General features: G+C 41.0%; 1 protein-coding gene across 8 annotated transcripts in view; it reads left to right on the top strand.

Moving 5' to 3' along the window:
- Nucleotides 1-15717, top strand: part of ZGRF1 (zinc finger GRF-type containing 1) — a 58301-nt gene extending 42584 nt beyond the window's left edge. For all 8 annotated transcript variants that reach the window (XM_053252930.1, XM_053252933.1, XM_053252936.1 and 5 more), the window contains 3 exons: nucleotides 524-658; nucleotides 4870-5131; nucleotides 15343-15717. In XM_053252930.1, the coding sequence (XP_053108905.1) occupies nucleotides 524-658; nucleotides 4870-5131; nucleotides 15343-15488 (543 nt within the window). In that variant the 3' untranslated portion in view covers nucleotides 15489-15717. The remainder of the gene's footprint in view (nucleotides 1-523; nucleotides 659-4869; nucleotides 5132-15342) is intronic.
- Nucleotides 15718-16878: the final 1161 nt, after the last annotated feature.

Genomic DNA, 16878 nt, shown 5'->3' with positions numbered 1-16878 from the left:
AAGTGATCATCTGCATATGGCTTACAAACTAATTTCTACATGTAATACTTTTGTGCAGGAATTTTGTAACACTCAAAGCTACTTTGGGGTAAATGGGGTAGGGGAAGACCTTAAGGCCCAATTCTCATCTTACCTTTGCAGTGTGGTTGTGGCAATAAACCAAACTGCACACAAACCACTTAAAGAACTGCATGTACAAAGTGGTTGCTATGTTATGGCAGAGCAAAGGTAACTACTGTATATCAGGGAAACCATTCTTTTTCAGGTGGTTGCATGGAAATGGATAAAATCACCTTACTCCATGTAGGAGCTCTTCTCTCTTTCACACCCATCCCCACCCCAAGTCATGCAAACTGTATTTGGCAATTCAATGACCTCTGTGGTATACAAAGGTAATAGGATAATAGAAAGCCTCTGCGTATTAGATTTCTTTCTTTGTATTCCTAACAGCAGGCTGTGTGACTTCTTGGCTGCTTTCTTACATTGCAAAGTTTTGAAGTCTGTTGTTGTTGTTGTTCTGCAGGTGGAAAGAGATAATAGCTTTCACAATATGGCAGAATCTTATTTTATTGTCAAATTAATCCAATCTCTGATTGCCAGTGGACTAGAGGGATCAATGACTGGTGTAATAACCCTGTATAAATCACAAATGAGCAAGGTATTTTATTCATTCATTCATTCATATTTATTTATTTATTCATTCATTCAGTTTTCATATTGCTTTTTCATAAAGCATCCCAAGGCAGTTTACAAAAGTTCAAATACAATAAAATTCCACAAAAAGTATTTATTTATTTAATATATCTCCTGACTCCAAAGGCTCTAGGCGCTTCACAAAAAGAAATATAACAAAAGCAAAATAAAACAAGCTTTTAAAAATAACTTAAAACATTCAAAGATAACTAAAAACCTTAAAATCAATTAAACAGTAAAAGCCATAAAACATCAAAAAATGACCACCATAAAAAAGATAGAAGCAGGAGAGCCGAGAGGCCTGGCAACCCCTAAGGGGTAAAAGCCTAAACAAATAACGTTTTTAGTTATTTTTTTAAAAGCGACAGATGCTGTGTCTTGTGGTAGCAAGCATGAATTGTCCCCTTTGCTAAGCAGGGTCTGCCCTGGTTGCATTTGAATTGGAAAGTACATGTGAGCATCGTAAGATATTCCCTTTAGGGGATGGGGCCGCTCTGCGAAGAGTATCTGCATGCTTGCATTCAGAAGCCCACCCTGGCATCTCCAAGATATGGCTGAGAGATTCCTGCCTGCCTTGGAGAAGCCACCGCCAGTCTGTGTGGACATAGGAACATAGGAAACTGCCATATACTGAGTCAGACCATTGGTCTGTCTAGCTCAGTATTGTCTTCACAGACTGGCAGCGGCTTCTCCAAGGTTGCAGGCAGGAATCTCTCTCAGCCCTATCTTGGAGAAGCCAGGGAGGGAACTTGAAACCTTCTGCTCTTCCCAGAGTGGCTTCATCCCCTGAGGGGAATATCTTGCAGTGCTCACACATCAAGTCTCCCATTCATATGCAACCAGGGCAGACCCTGCTTAGGTATGGGGACAAGTCATGCTTGCTACCACAAGACCAGCTCTCCTCTCAGACAATACTGAGCAAGATGGACCAATGGTCTGATTCAGTAGAAGACAGCTTCCCATGTCAGAGTGGACTTTACTGGCCTTCAGGAGAGCCCTTAAAACCTGTCTGTTTGGCCTGGCCTTCCAGGGTTTTTAAATAGTTGTAACTGGTTTTAATGTTGTAACCTGGTTTTCAGGGTTTTTAAAATTGTTGTGATTGTTTAATTGCTGTGTTAATTGTTGTTTTATACTGTTTTAATTGTTAACTGATTTTAATTGTTTTGTGTTAATTGAAAACTGCCTTGAGCTGTTTTGGAAGGGCGGTAGAAATATCAAATACATACATACATACATACATACATACATACATACATACATACATACATAAATTGGAGTACATTCCGGAGCTTGAGGGCAACAACAGAGAAGGCCCTGTCCTTTGTGCATGATAATTTAGCCTCTCTCAACATCAGCACACAGAGGAAAGGCCCCCATTATGACCTTGTTGGGTAGGCAGAAACCCTTGGAAGCAAGCAGTTTTTCAGGTTTCCAGAACCCAAACCGCTAAGGGCTTTAAAGGTAATAACCAGTGCCTTGAATTGGATCCGGAAGCAAACAAGGTATGTTTTCACACCAAATACATTCCAATAGAACCTTTACCAGTACAATATTAAATGTAAATCCTATCTTGTTTTTCCCAAAAAATGAACTTTCTCCATTATTACAAATAAATTAGTCTTATTTAGACATACTAACTGTAAACCGATAAGCTTGTATTTATTTATTTATTTATTTATTCATTCATTTATTTACATTTCTAGCGTGCCCTATACCCAAAGGTCTCAGAGCGGGTTACAATAAAACCAATATAAAACATAATTAAAATACAACTCCATACAATCAAAAATACAATTAAAAATACAGTGCCTGAGAGGGGAAGAATCACTACATTACTAGTCAAAGGCCAGGGTAAAAAGGTACATTTTCACCATTCTTCTGAATGTGCACAGTGTTGGAGCTTGGCACACCTCAGAGGGGAGGGCATTCTACAACCTAGGGGCCACCACAGAGAAAGCCCTCTCATGTACTCCTACCCCTTTAACTGTTGACAATGGTGGCACTACCAAGAGGGCCTCTTCTACAGATCTTGACTGACAGGCAGGTCTATATCTTATTATAAGTCATCTTATTTATTTATTATTTCTCTGTGTAAACCGCCCTGAGCTATTTTTAGAAGGGCGGTATAGAAATCGAAATAATAATAATAATAATAATAATAATAATAATAATAATAATAATAAATATGGGAGAAGGCATTCCTTCAGGTATTTGGGGGCCAGGTTGTTCAGGGCTTTATAAGTCAATGTTAAAACCTTGAATCTGGCCCGGTGGCAAATTGGCAACCAGTGCAGTTCCTTTAAGTCCGGTGTGATGTGCATCTGGCCAGAAGTGCTTGTCAGCAGTTTTGCTGCTGCATTCTGCACTAGTTGCAGCCTCTGAACTGTCTCCAGGGGTAGCCCCACATAGAGCGCCAAGAGCTGTTGTCCAGGAGCCACTGAAAAATGCTGATCAACTGAAGATTACTCTCCTTCTGTTACAAACTGGAAGCAGTTTCTTGTGTTTAATTAATAAGCAGATGACTTGTTAAACTTAACTATATTTCTTCTCAGTATTAAAATCAGGGATAATACAAATGTATAGCCAGACTTAAGAACATCTTGATTAATGTTTGTTTTTCTAATCTGATTATTATGAATAAGACGGTATAACAGCAATGAGATGCTCATCTTATAAATCCACAATCTTCTTTTTCAACGATCTCTTTAATGCATAAATATAACATAAAAACAGATGTTCAAAGATAGCAAACGTTTTAGTGTGACACATCAACTTCAGTGCTATACAGTAGTAGCTGAAACGTGAAATACTATCTTGAAATACTATCTCAACATCATGACTCCGCAAAACTGACAGCAATTAGCCAATCCGTGTACAAATAACATTGACTTCCAAACCTTGTTTCTTTAGAATCTGTTGTGCCTCCCAATTAAACCTATCAGTCACATATGGAATTTTAAATACTGGGTACCCTTCTCTATATTTAATACTCCTATACTCTTTTAATAGCAACCTAATGGCACAGCGGGGAAATGACATGCCTAGAGAGAAAGAGGTTGCTGGTTTGAATCCCCACTGGTATGTTTCCCAAAATATCGGAAACACCTATATCGGGCAGCAGCAGTACAACAAGGAAGGTGCTGAAAGGCATTGTCTCACACTGTGCGGGAGGAGGGAAAGGTAAACCCCTCCTGTATTCTACCAAAGAAAACCACAGGGCTCTGTGGTCACCAGGAGTCAACACTGACTCGAGGGCACAACTCTTTTAATAGAAATTCATAACCGTTAGTTTTCCCTGCTTCCTCTGCTTTCCTCCTAGATGATTCTACATTCCCTTTTGATGATACAAAAGAAAGAAACAAGGTTTGGAAGTCAGTGTTATTTGTACAGCCCTTATGATCTTGAGACAGCATTTAATGAAGTCAAGACTGCATTACAACAAATGTGAAATGGAGGGTTGCCAGATTTGTGAGAACAATGAAGGAAAGGGTCAGACAAAGGGGGTGGTATACAAATGGTTTGCATGGAATGCATGCATTTTTATATTGGGGAGACAGACATTTTTATATTAGGCAGACCCTTGATAAAAATATACAAGGAACATCTGGCAGATATACAGCATAAAGATAGAACAAAACCATAGGCAGTGCATGTTGGAAAAAACATCAAGGGAGAGCAGTGAATACAAAGATATTCACTTTGGCTGTGGAGGCAGATGTGAAGAAGCAGAAAATTAGGGAAGCTATGTACATAGAATAGCTGTGTCCCACCATAAATGTAAAAGAAGAAATGAGGAAAGCAATGGAATTCATTGGCTATTGAGTGATGGTGGGAATTTTTACTCCTTCATATTATGAAACATTGGGGGTTTGTAACAGGATTGGTTGACATTAGCACTGTAACAGGATTTACTAATTGCTGTTAGTTTTGCTGAGTCATGATGTTGAGTTATTGTATTTGAGCCTGTTTCAGCTACTATATAGCACTGAAGATGATATGTTACATCAAAACATTTGCTTTCTTTGGACATTTGTTTTTATATTTTAGGTACACATTAAAGAGGTCTTCGAGAAAGAAGACTGCTGATTATGAGTAATTCAGAATGGTAGATATTTTTCACAGTTTCATTATTTGCAAAACTGAAAAATGTCATTGTCTGTATCTCTTTGTTTGCAGATTTGTAACTTGCTTGCTGCTATACATTCAGATGCTTCTCAAATTAAAGCTGTGCAGGTGTCCACAGTTGATGCTTTCCAAGGAGCAGAGAAGGAAATTATTGTGTTATCTTGTGTGAGGACAAGACAAGTTGGCTTCATAGATTCAGAAAAGAGAGTGAATGTGGCACTGACAAGAGGGAAGAGGCATTTACTAATAGTGGGAAATCTGAACTGTCTGAGGAAGAACAAGCTGTGGGGATACATTATCCAGCACTGTGCAGGTATGTTAGAATATTTTTTAAAAAACAAAACAAAATTATTGATATATTGATCCCAGAGAAACTGGTGCAATAAGTGATCAGGTTACCTGTAAGTGCTTTTTATAGGAAAGCCTATGTTCCTGACTTCTACAATGTCTAAAATGATGTCTTGTTACTTCTGATTATTGACTCTTCCATTGATTCTAAGCGTATTTATTCTGAAATAAGTCCCATTTATCTAACAGGAACCCATTAAATTTGTTTTGGATTACATGTACAGACAGAGACTCTTAGAGGGTGGGATTTCCCCCATGAATGTCTCTCAAAGGAATTTCCCCCATGAATTACATTGTCCCCCACCATATAGCCTGTTTTTGATCAACCCTAATATTTATATCCTGCCTCTAGACAACTACCCTGTAACTGTACAATTTGGGAGGATTGCTCCTACAACGTTGATTTTTTTTTTTAAATGTTGGGGCAGACAAACTATATGAAGCCAACCACAGTTCCCAAACAAATAACCACCAAGCAGTGATTTCTGAGATGTGAGCAAAATGTGATATTAGGAAATCCATGATCTGATCTCCACCTCTGCCACCAAAATCGCCACTTCCATTGACGTTGATGTCATTGATGTTGGCCAACAATCACCCCTCAGGATTGAGGGTGACTTTGAGGGATTCCAGTGCCTCTGCATCTTGAGCTCCTTCTAATAGATAACAAGGAGACTTGACCTTTAAAAAAATGGAAACAGTAGATACAGATGCCCAATGTTGTCGCCATAAGAAATGCAAGCATAAGCAGTTGGATTCAGGTTCGTCGAGTTCCAAACATCACCGCATGTCAATGCCAACATCTAAACCATCAACATCATCGTCGACATTGTCAACATCGAAACAGACTACAATACTGACACCGAAGCTATCTCCTCATACTCTCTCACTTTCAACTGCACAGGAAGAACATCAAAATGTTCACCCCTCGACATCGGATGCACTGCCAGTACCAACACTGACACTGATAACAGCTTCTGCGCCAATGCTGACAGTGATCATACCTACATCTCTTTTGACACAACAATCAACTCTGACTTTGACAACTACTTATCCGATTTTGACCGCTGTTGGCCCAAAATTTATTGTGACTACACTACAGATCTCAATGACACCATCAGCAAGTTAAATGGACACCCCATTAAGAGTATATCACAAGCCATGTCACCTATCATAATCAACTTTTCTCCAGACTTTTTCCAACTCAATCTGTGCATTCAATCTCTAACAAAGAAGGGTACCTTTCATCCAGAGAGGCTTCGCCAATACCACAAGTGAAGATGACTTCCAGAAACCTGGAGTCTTTAATGGGTTCCACTGATAGTATCTCTTTGGGCTCTGCTTCAAAGGATTTCCCTTACATGGACTGCACGGAGATAAGGATTTGGAATCTGTACCAATTCCAAGGGCTCCATTGGCATCCCCTGTGAAGGTGACCCCTTGATGCTCTCCATTGATATATATGGTCTGGAGGTATATATCACCACTCTGCTCCACAGTTTGTGTCCATGACATGACCAATAGACTACTGGAGCTCTCCGGGGCCCTGGACCCAGGCTACAGAAGGGGTTTGGGATGTTATAGAGACCCTTACTATTTGCCTTACCTGCTTTGCCATATGACTTCAATGAGTACAGACTCTGGAAATCTATGAAGCTTAAAGGTGATCTGGAGAAAGTCCCTGCAAAGGAGCATGGACTCACACCTAGATCTGTGGCAGAATCTCCTTTCAAGAGACCAAGAACTCCAAGCTGAAAAGGAGAAAGTAGTGTCTCCAGTTTGTAATCATAAAACTGAACCAGATCTGGAGGTCATCCACGTCTCTCCAGCTCTGGAAAAATTGCCTGAGGGGGAGAGAGAGCACTCTAAAGGGGAATACAACTCTCGTTCCTCTTCTGATGGGGACTCAGGTCAAATGGAGAACCCTTCAGATCCTTCCCCCAGTGAAACAGTAGTAGATCCTCCATCTAACTTGCCTACAGAGGAGACTAGGTTGTACCAAATTCAAATGGCAGACATGGCAAAGGGTTTAGGTTTGGAATTAAAAGTGCCAGCACCTGAGGCCAAAGACCCCGTGTGTGACTTCATGGCCAGTGCCTTAGCCTCCCAACCAGCATCTGTGCCAATGCTACCTGTCCTTGCCGGTTTTGCAAAAGTGTGCTGGGATATACGATCAGCCTCTACATCAGTGTTGAAGAGGCTGGAACGTTTGTATAGGATACAAGAGGAGTCATGCCCCTTCCTCTAAGCACCCGCTGCCAAATTCACTGGTAGTTGATTGCACTGTGAGCGTAAGTCAGGCAGAATGAACTCGGATAAGGAAGGGAGGAAGTTAGATGCAATGCGGCGCAGATTCTGCTCTATGACATACAAAGCCATTAAAATATCTGACAACATGGCCTGCATGGCGAAGTACTGTTACTCCATTTGGGATACTCTGAAAGAGGATTTAAAATGTCCCAGAGGAGTTCCATGAATAGTTCAAAACAGCACTGCCTAAATCTGCTGATATAACCAGGCAACATTTAAGCACAGCAAAGCATCTTTCAGAGACTGAGTCACAATCCATCACAGGTGCTGTGTCTCTCCAGGGAGACATTGACTGCCCTTTATGTCCCTTCAGTATGACATGAAAAATAAAACTGAAACTCTGCCATTTGAAGCGGACTGTCTGTTCAGTATGCAAACGGACAAAACAATGGAGAAGATGAAGAAAGTCCCATTATAGAGCGAGGACTTTCACATCACACCCACAGCAACCAACCTATTCCCCAAAGTATAGCTCCTTTGGTGAGCAAAAGTACCAGTTTAAGCAGTCAGAGATGAAAGACTGTAAAAATATATATATATATTTCAGGTATAACCCTAAACAACAATACAACCTTAGATAAAGACAACAAAAACAAAGGACCCAAGACCAGTCTAAGCAGACTGCTTGATGCTTTGGACCAGAAAATATCTCTAGCAGAACTCCTTTCTCCTATCCAACTCACCCTCTTTGCCCACACTTGGCATCTCATCACATCAGATGCCTAGGTGTTGTCCATAATGACAGGCTGTGCCATTGAGTTTACAAGCCTCCCCATAATCACAGGGATAAAATACACCCGCTCTACTCCTACCTGTAACAGAAGAGGTACATTCCTTACTAGAGAAGTGGGTGATAGAACCCCTTGAAAGACTAGGAGAAGGGCTTTTATTTAAGATATTTCCAAGTTCCCAAATGGGATGGAGGACGCCATCCCATTATGAACTTACACAAACTAAGCAAGTATGTAAAAGTCAAGAAACTCAGAATGATCTCCTTGCAAGGTATTCTTCCCCTATTAGGCGAGGGAAGAATGGTTTGCCGATAAGGATGCCTATTTTAACATGGGGATACAGTCAGAACACAAAGTATTTAAGATACACTCCAGGTCAAAAAAAATATTCCAGTATGCAGTCCTAACATTCAGACTCTCAACGGCACCCCATGTCTTTACAAAGTGTCTAAGTGCCATCATTGCACATCTAAGAATATGGGGCATATCAATATTCACTTTCCTGGATGACTGGTTAGTAACATCTCACAACAAAGAAGAGCTAATCTCTCATGTTCAATGCATACTAGACCTCCTAGCACAACTAGGAATCAGGGTGAATTGGAAAAAATCTATCCTACAACCACAGAATCGGATACAATTCATAGGCACCATGTTGGACTTGGAGAAGAAGAGATCTTGCCTCCCAGGGGACAGGAGGGAGTCAATAGTGCAACGCATCCCCACCCTTACACTAAACCCAAAGCAAAGGGCTGGTACCTTTCAAAGGCTGTTAGGTCTGATATGGCCTCATGCACAGCCACTGTGCCTCATGCGAGACTCAAGATACACCGGCTCCAGAGCTGGTTTCTGTTTGTGTACAGACCAAATCTGGACAGCAGTGGTTAACTCTTCCACAACCTGTGCTATGGTCCATACAGTGGTGGACCAGGATAAACTCCCTCTCAGTAGGTGTACTGTTTGAGTTGCCATCCCCATCTCTGATGTTGATGACAGATGTCTCCCTGAAAGGTTGGGGAGCCCATTGTGCAGTCTTTCATGCCCAAGGCAAATGGACACCACAACAACAAACACTCCACATAAACTTTCTGGAGCTATTGGCAGTACTGCATGCCCTGAAATTATTTCTGCCTCTAAAAGGATCGAGTAGTGCACATTCTGCTGGACAACACCACGGCGGCTGCATACGTCAGCCGCCATAGGGGAACAGTCTCCTGGTCCCTCTGCAACCTAGCACATCAGTTGTGGAAGGTACATAAACCATCGCATGCACCCAATTGCTCTGCACATCAAGGGCATGGACAACACCTTGGCAGACTCTCTGAACAGTGACATAACCTTTTCTCAGCAACACAAGTGGGAAGTGAATCTGGAAATCCTTGGGAACATTTTCAAGGGTTGGGAGACTCCATTAATAGACCTCTTTGCAGCTCAGGAAAACAGGAGATGCAAACTTTATTGTTCCAGGGCAGGCATAGGGAAAGATTTCATGGAAGATGCTTTCCAGATGCCCTGGACGAAACACCTATACTACTGGTTCCCTCCTTTTCCTCTGCTCTCGAAGACCATGAGCAAAATATTTCAAAAGGGCCATGAAGAAACATACATGTAGAGTGTTGGAGAGAGAAGGGAGAGAGTGAGTGAGTAGAGTTTGTCATGGAAACCATATGGAATGTTCAGGGAGGGGTATAAATAATGACAAGTGGTGAGAGTTTGAAGCAGTTGGGATTGGACAGAACAGAAAGAGCAAGAGTGAGTTCTGTGTGGTGAATGAACAAGGAGAATTGTTCAGGTTTTGTGAGTTCTTGGTCATTGGATGTATAGAGATTGAATAGCCAGTGGTGCACTGGTACAGTACTCTGGAAGTCTGGAGTAATAAGCCTGAAGGGGAATCCTGTGAGTGAAAGATGCCCAGAGGCAAAACACAAACCAACAACAACAAAAACCACCTGGTAAAACAGACTAAAAAGTCTGGGTCAATACACCAAGTCGGACAAAGGTTAAAATACACCTGTCCTGAGTTATTTAACATCCCTAAGAGCTACACTTTTAAAGTGTAAGGTTAAAACACTCAGAAAGTCTAACAGCTGACTTATTTGGCAACATTGTAGTGAAGTCGATGTGTTCTGCTTTGCAGAGAACTTTGTTTCATTCTCTTGTAAATAATAAACTTGTTCTTATTTGTTTCTACACTTTAAGCTTTGTTTCTTTCTATGCACTGAACATACATGCCTATCCTGTACTCGCAAGGCTATGTGACCAAAGAGTTATTTATTGAGAGCAGGGTAATAAACAATCATATGGTGGTAGCGAAAGAAAGTAATCTTATTGATATTAAAATCATATAAATCAAATAACCTCACTGGACTTGGGAGGGGCATCAGGGTGGGCTCCTGAAAAGGGCACTCAATGCATTCTTCTCACCCCATGGTGGTCCAGACAGCCATGGTTTACCATCCTTCTGCATCTGTCTTGGGGACAACATCAACATCTTCCACACCACCAGAACCTTGTGTCATAAGGGTCAGGCTATGTATGCCATCCAAACCTGCAGATACTGAACCTAACAGCCTGGGGGATCAATTATTAGATGTCATCCTCCTGAACAAAAGAAAGGAGTCAACCAGAAAAAACTATATTTGCAAATGGAAGAGGTTCACACAATATCCTTCCTCAAAAGGCTTTGACACAACGTGTCAATCTGTCAAATTATCTTGTACCTGAAAACACTAAAACAATTGGGACTTTCAAATTCTTCAATAGAAGTTCACTCTCTGCAAGGCATCCGGGGTGGGATGGATGCACTGTGTTCTCCCATCCGGACTCTTAAGAGATTCCTTTAAAGGAATAAAAAATCTATTCTTACTAATCAGAGAGCCCATCAAACCATGGAGTCTCTCCCTAGTCTTATCTACACTTACAGAGGCACCATTCAAACCTCTCACTGCCTCCTCTCTGAAATCTCTGTCAAAAGACTGCCTTCTCAGTTGCCATTACATCGGCAAGGAGAGCCAGTGAACAGACAGCTCTCCGAGCTGACTCCTCTTATACCAATTTCCATCTAGACTGAGTCATTCTAAGGACAGATCCATCCTTCCAACCAAAAATAGTATCTGATTTCCATCTGAACCAGGACATAGTGTTGCCAACTTTCCTCCTGAACCCTTTGACTCCTCTGGAGAAATCCATACACTATCTGGACAGAACAAAACTGTTCCAGAAGACAACCCCCACCCCCCTTTATCTTGTATAAGGGAGGGAAAAAGGACAACTGGTATTGAGACAAAGGCTGTCTCCTGGCTTGTGGAGCTAATCTTCATCTGATACATCCCCCTCAAAGGTTAAAGCTCACTCAGCTAAGGCTATGGCCATGTCAGCAGCCCATATGTCGGGCATCAGCATGAAGGACATCTGCAAAGCAGCAATGTGGTCTTCAGACATGCCCTTTGTCAAACATTATGCTGTGGACATCCACTCAGCGGCAGAGGACAACTTTGGTCAGGCGGTTCTTAAAAAGGTACTCTAACTCTATCCTAGCACCCACCAATATTGAGGTGAGCTCACTAATCAGTTTTGTGAGGGAACATGGATCACCTCAAAGATAAACAGGTTGCTTATCTGTAAGGTGATCTTTCTGGTGACCCATGTTCACTCACTATACCCATCTAGCCTACCCCACTGCTAGGATACTTCCACAATAATAATCACTTATCTGACTTTCTTCGCTCATTGCAGCAGCCAATCAGGAACTGAGGAGAAAGGCACTCTCCCTCAGAAAATAACAGTTGCACCACATGCATGATTCAGCAGAGCTGAAAAGCATCTCATGGAGCTTGGAATTCTTCTGTGGATGTTACTGTGCAGGTGCAGAACCCATTTTGTGAGAGAACATGGATCACCAGAAAGATCACTTGTTACAAGTAAACAACCTGTTTGATCTTCACCTCTGAATTCTTGGGGTGGGGTGGGGGCACCAGATAGAATAGCATTTTATTTATTTGCCCGTATCTTCCATGAGGGTGCAAGAAAAGCTCCACCTGTTTACTTTTGCTAGGTAATTCATTAGTGGGGTCATCAAACTGAATCTATTGGTGATAGAACAAAACAAAAACATGCAAAGAAGAAAACCTGTTGCAGAGTGGGACATGTCCCCAGTCAACAGGGAATGCATTCCTTCTTTCCTGGAACACTGTTCCGTAAATGTCCATTGGTTCACCAAGATTCTTGATAGATTAACACAATTCTCAACAGACCACATCCTCTTAACACTCTGGTAGTCTCGCCAATTTGGGTTTGCTCCACTACTCAAAGTTGCACCAAGCAATTACTTCTGCCATTCATTGAAATCTGGTCTGCTGACTCTGGCCAGATTCCAGTATTCCCCTGCAACACTGCAATACTGAAACTCACTGAGTGGAGAATCCAACATTAGACAAAGCCTAAGGTGAGCTTGTAATAGCAAGTCAAGAGAACCACAACAAAATCCTGTCTGGCCAAGTGGATGTGCTTTGGTATTTATACCTTGAAACATAATTTTCAACCTTCACAATCTTCCATACACAAATTCAGTTCATTCAAGGCCTTTCCAGGTCCTCAGTAAAAGTGTACCCTTGGTAATTGCTGTTTTTTGCCCTTCAGTAGATTACTTGATGTACTTTCACCACATGGTGAAGAGATTTTTCAAGAGCTTATATCTTTACCTACTATTGAAAGCCCCAGTACTATCTTGGAGCCTGTCACTTGTCTTGTCTCAACTCTTGGACACTCTATTGAGCCATTAGTCATGGCAGACTCTGCCTATTAACATTTGAGACTGTGTTTCTGGTGGCAATAATATCTGCACAGAGAGCTAGTGAGCTTTGTTCTCTGGCTACATGACAATTCACCTTTCATCCATTTCCACATGGAAAAAGTTGTCCTGTGGCCAAACATAAATTTTCTCTCCAAAGTTGTCTGTAGCCTCTTTATCAGGACCTGGTTTTAAAGTAAAGGTAAAGTGTGCCATCAAGTCGATTTTGACTCCCGGTGCCCACAGAGCTCTGTGGTGTTCTTTGGTAGAATACAGGAAGGGCTTACCATTGACTCCTTCCACGCAGTATGAGATGCCTTTCAGCATCTTCCTATATCGCTGCTGCCCAATATATTACCAGCAGGGATTCAAACGGGCAACCTTCTGCTTGTTAGTCAAGCATTTCCCCGCTGCACCACTTAAGGTGACAGGACCTGGTTCTACCAGTGTTTTCTACCAGTGGTTTTTTTGTTTGGGGTTTTGGTTTTTTTACCCAGCCTCAGACAAAGATAGAGCTTTTAACTCGCTCAACATGAAACATGCCCTTTCTTTCTGTCTACATGGAACAACCTTTCAGGCCCAAAATGGACTCTGTTTGTTACCAGTACAGGGTCCATGCAAAGGCAAAAATGTTTTCTTGGCATCTGGCCCACTGGGTGACCAAAGCTATAACATTAGTATAACAACTGACTAAGAAAACAACACCCCTGAGGAGTCACACCACTAAAGCAGTTTCATCTTTGCAGCCAGCCTGAGAGACATCTAAGTCCTTGGTCAGTGAATTTGTTGACTCTACTATCAACACCATGTGTTGGATATGAGGGCCAGAGCAGATACCTCTTTTGGCTGGACTGTGTTACAAGTATTTTCTCTTGATCTATGTGTACTCACCTCCAGGTTAAGGTACCACAAAGAAAAGGAGAAGAAGTTCCCTGCCATCAAGGCACATGAAATGTACAGGGCTTCCTCCATCAACAGCAGGGGCTAGAACACTCTTTATAGCTCTACATTCTAAATGCTACTCTGCACAGGCAGATCTGTATAGGTGTCCACACAGATGATCACTCAGAACATAAGGTTATAGTCAGCAACTTGCTTTTTCCATGCCCAACAGAATTTTGGATTCTCCCTCCCCCCTCCCCCCCGCCACTTTTGAAGTGAAGACCTCCATGCCTTATTATAAACTACTTCTGAAACTACCCTCAGTTTCAAAACATTTATCATGAAGAGAGCTTCTGCCCCCAAAATGCAAAAACAAACTTCGGTTGGGTATGCAGAACTAGTTCTAGACCACTGTGTTTAGAGAATAACAATTAATCCCGGAGCTTTAATGTGTAACATCACATCTGACACCCAGATTTACTTTTCCATGCCAACCTCATCAGGAAATGGCATATCTTCCCTAAATGTCTGCCTGGAGGCAGTAATGGCTGGATGAGGGAGAACAAACTGAAGTTGAATCCAAATAAGATGGAGGTACTGACGGGGCGGGGGGGTGGGGGACAGGACCTGAGAGATGGTTTAGATCTCACTGTTCTGGATGGGGTCACACTCCCCCTGAAAGATCAGGTTCATAGCTTGGGAGTGCTCCTGGACCCAAAGCTCTCCCTGGTTTCTTAGGTTGAAGCGGTGGACAGGAGCACTTTTTATCAGCTGCGTCCATTTCTAGAGGTGAATGACCTTAAAACAGTGGTACATATGCTGGTAACCTCCAGGCTTGACTACTGTAATGCACTCTGTGTGGGGCTGCCTTTGTACGTAGTCCAGAAACTACCATTGTTACAGAATGTGGCAGCCAGATTGGTCTCTGAGACAACACGAAGGGACCACATAACACCAGTTCTAAAGGAACTGCACTGGCTGCCAATATGTTTCTGGGTAAAATACAAAGTGCTGGTTATTACCTATAAAGCCCTTAATGGCTTGAGTCCAGGCTATTTGAGAGAGTGCCTCTTTTGTCTTAATCCCTGCTGCCTTTTATGATCTTCTGGAGAGGTCCAGTTACTGTTGCCACTGGCTCGTTTGGCAACCCAGGACCAGGCTTTTCCTGTGGCTGCCCCAGGGCTCTGGAATAAGCTCCCTGCTGAAATAAGAGCATCTTCTTCTCTGTTTGTTTTCAGGAAGAACCTCAAGACCCTCCTGTTCTCTCAAACTTTTAATTAGAATTAATTTTAATAACTTTTTAAAAACTTGTTTTAATAATTTTATTTTTTTCGTGTATTTTAATTTGTGACTTTTAAATATTATAAATTTTGGACACCACCTAGAAATATACAGATCAGGCGGTATAAAAATATGATAAATAAAATAAATAAATAACTGGTGCTGTTCTGTAATTACTTCTAGGAAGAAAAAATGGATTACAACATGTTGGCCAGTGTGAGCAGCAATTGACAGACATTCTTAAATCATACTTGGAAAGGAAGAAAGAAGAAGAAATGCATGCACACAAGGAAAAATCTAAATTGTTCTCAAAGAAAACAAAAGGCTAAAATGCTTTTAAGTTGTGTAAAGTAGCTTGAAAACACTGTTTAAAACAATGCTTTAAATATAAATGAACTATTATCTCTGTCTTTAGTCTTGTTGCATTAAAATGTTAGTATTTACATGTAATAAAAGGTTTGGTAACCAAATGATTTCTAATCATAGATAAGATCAAACTTGGCACTTTCTGCTTATGTCAGTACTATGAAATAGAATAAAGTCAGGATTTTTAATAACTTTTTATTGTGGATCTTTTTATCAACTGACGAATCATGGGGCAGATAGCTCAGTTCCATTAAAAAAGCAATAGGGGGGAAAACAAAACCTTTCCCTTCAGTCCTGTGGTCCTGATATGCACTCCCCACCACAACTGTTATATATATATTTTAAAAGGGGATCCTGTTCACAGATCTGTAGCATTGTATCTAGCGTGACCTTAGTTGATTGCCATAATCAACAGAAATAAAATTAAATCATGTTTGTATATTTACCCAATTTCTTTATTCTCTTTCAATTTCTTTATTCTCTTTCAAATGCTAAACTAATCTCCCAGTACACTACAAATAAACTGGTGTAAGAGTGTAGTGTGGAAACTGTTAGTCACTTAACTTTTTCTTAAACAGTGTCACAACATTCTTTCAAATTATTTTTAAACAAGTTATTGCCCTTCAAAGTGCAGAAAAAATTACAGAAAACATTAATATAGAGATTAACATTTTATAATCTGTTTTGTTTTTAAACAAATTACAATCCTGGCTAAAAAGTTAAACCTGTTAATTCTCATAAAATAAGGATTGTCCATTAGGTGGTGCCAGTGTACTCTCCGCTGTCCATACACCAGCCTTGATTAAGCTAGGAAGGGTCATCTAATTTTTTTTTTAAGTGAAGAAAGAAAATTTGCATAATCTCACATGAATTTAAGATAATTATTCAGATGTGATGCAAGTTGCCAACAGACACTGAAGTTGTGTTCAAGGAAACAAAACTTCACAGGCTATCTGCATTTCTAGAGTGAAGGCAAGCTTCACACTATCATATTTTGGTTATTTTAAAAAGATTTCTTTTAGCTCAAGCTGTCACTAAAGGCACTAATAAGCAAAGTGTGGAAGAAGAAAAAATAGTCAAGGGCTGAATAGCGTCTTTTAAATTGCTAGTGACACCCCTGTTCCAGCTCCCTAAAATCTCAATCAACAATCCATTAGAACTCAACAGGAGTAAAACTAAATCCTCGTTTAAGTGTATTTATCCAATCTCTTTTCTCTCTTTCAAATGCTAAATCCATTTCAGCATATGCCCCTTCTTTCTCTCGCCTTTCTCTAAAGGCTGGCAGCCTATACTTCTCTTGTAAATATGAAAGATGCTAATCATATGACATATCACGTCTCAGTCGGAGCTTGG

The sequence above is a fragment of the Hemicordylus capensis genome, chromosome 5, assembly GCF_027244095.1.
Source record: "Hemicordylus capensis ecotype Gifberg chromosome 5, rHemCap1.1.pri, whole genome shotgun sequence".
Lineage (NCBI taxonomy): Eukaryota > Metazoa > Chordata > Lepidosauria > Squamata > Cordylidae > Hemicordylus > Hemicordylus capensis.
The sequence above is the reverse complement of the archived record's forward strand: the minus strand, read 5'-3'. Positions and strand labels throughout refer to the sequence as shown.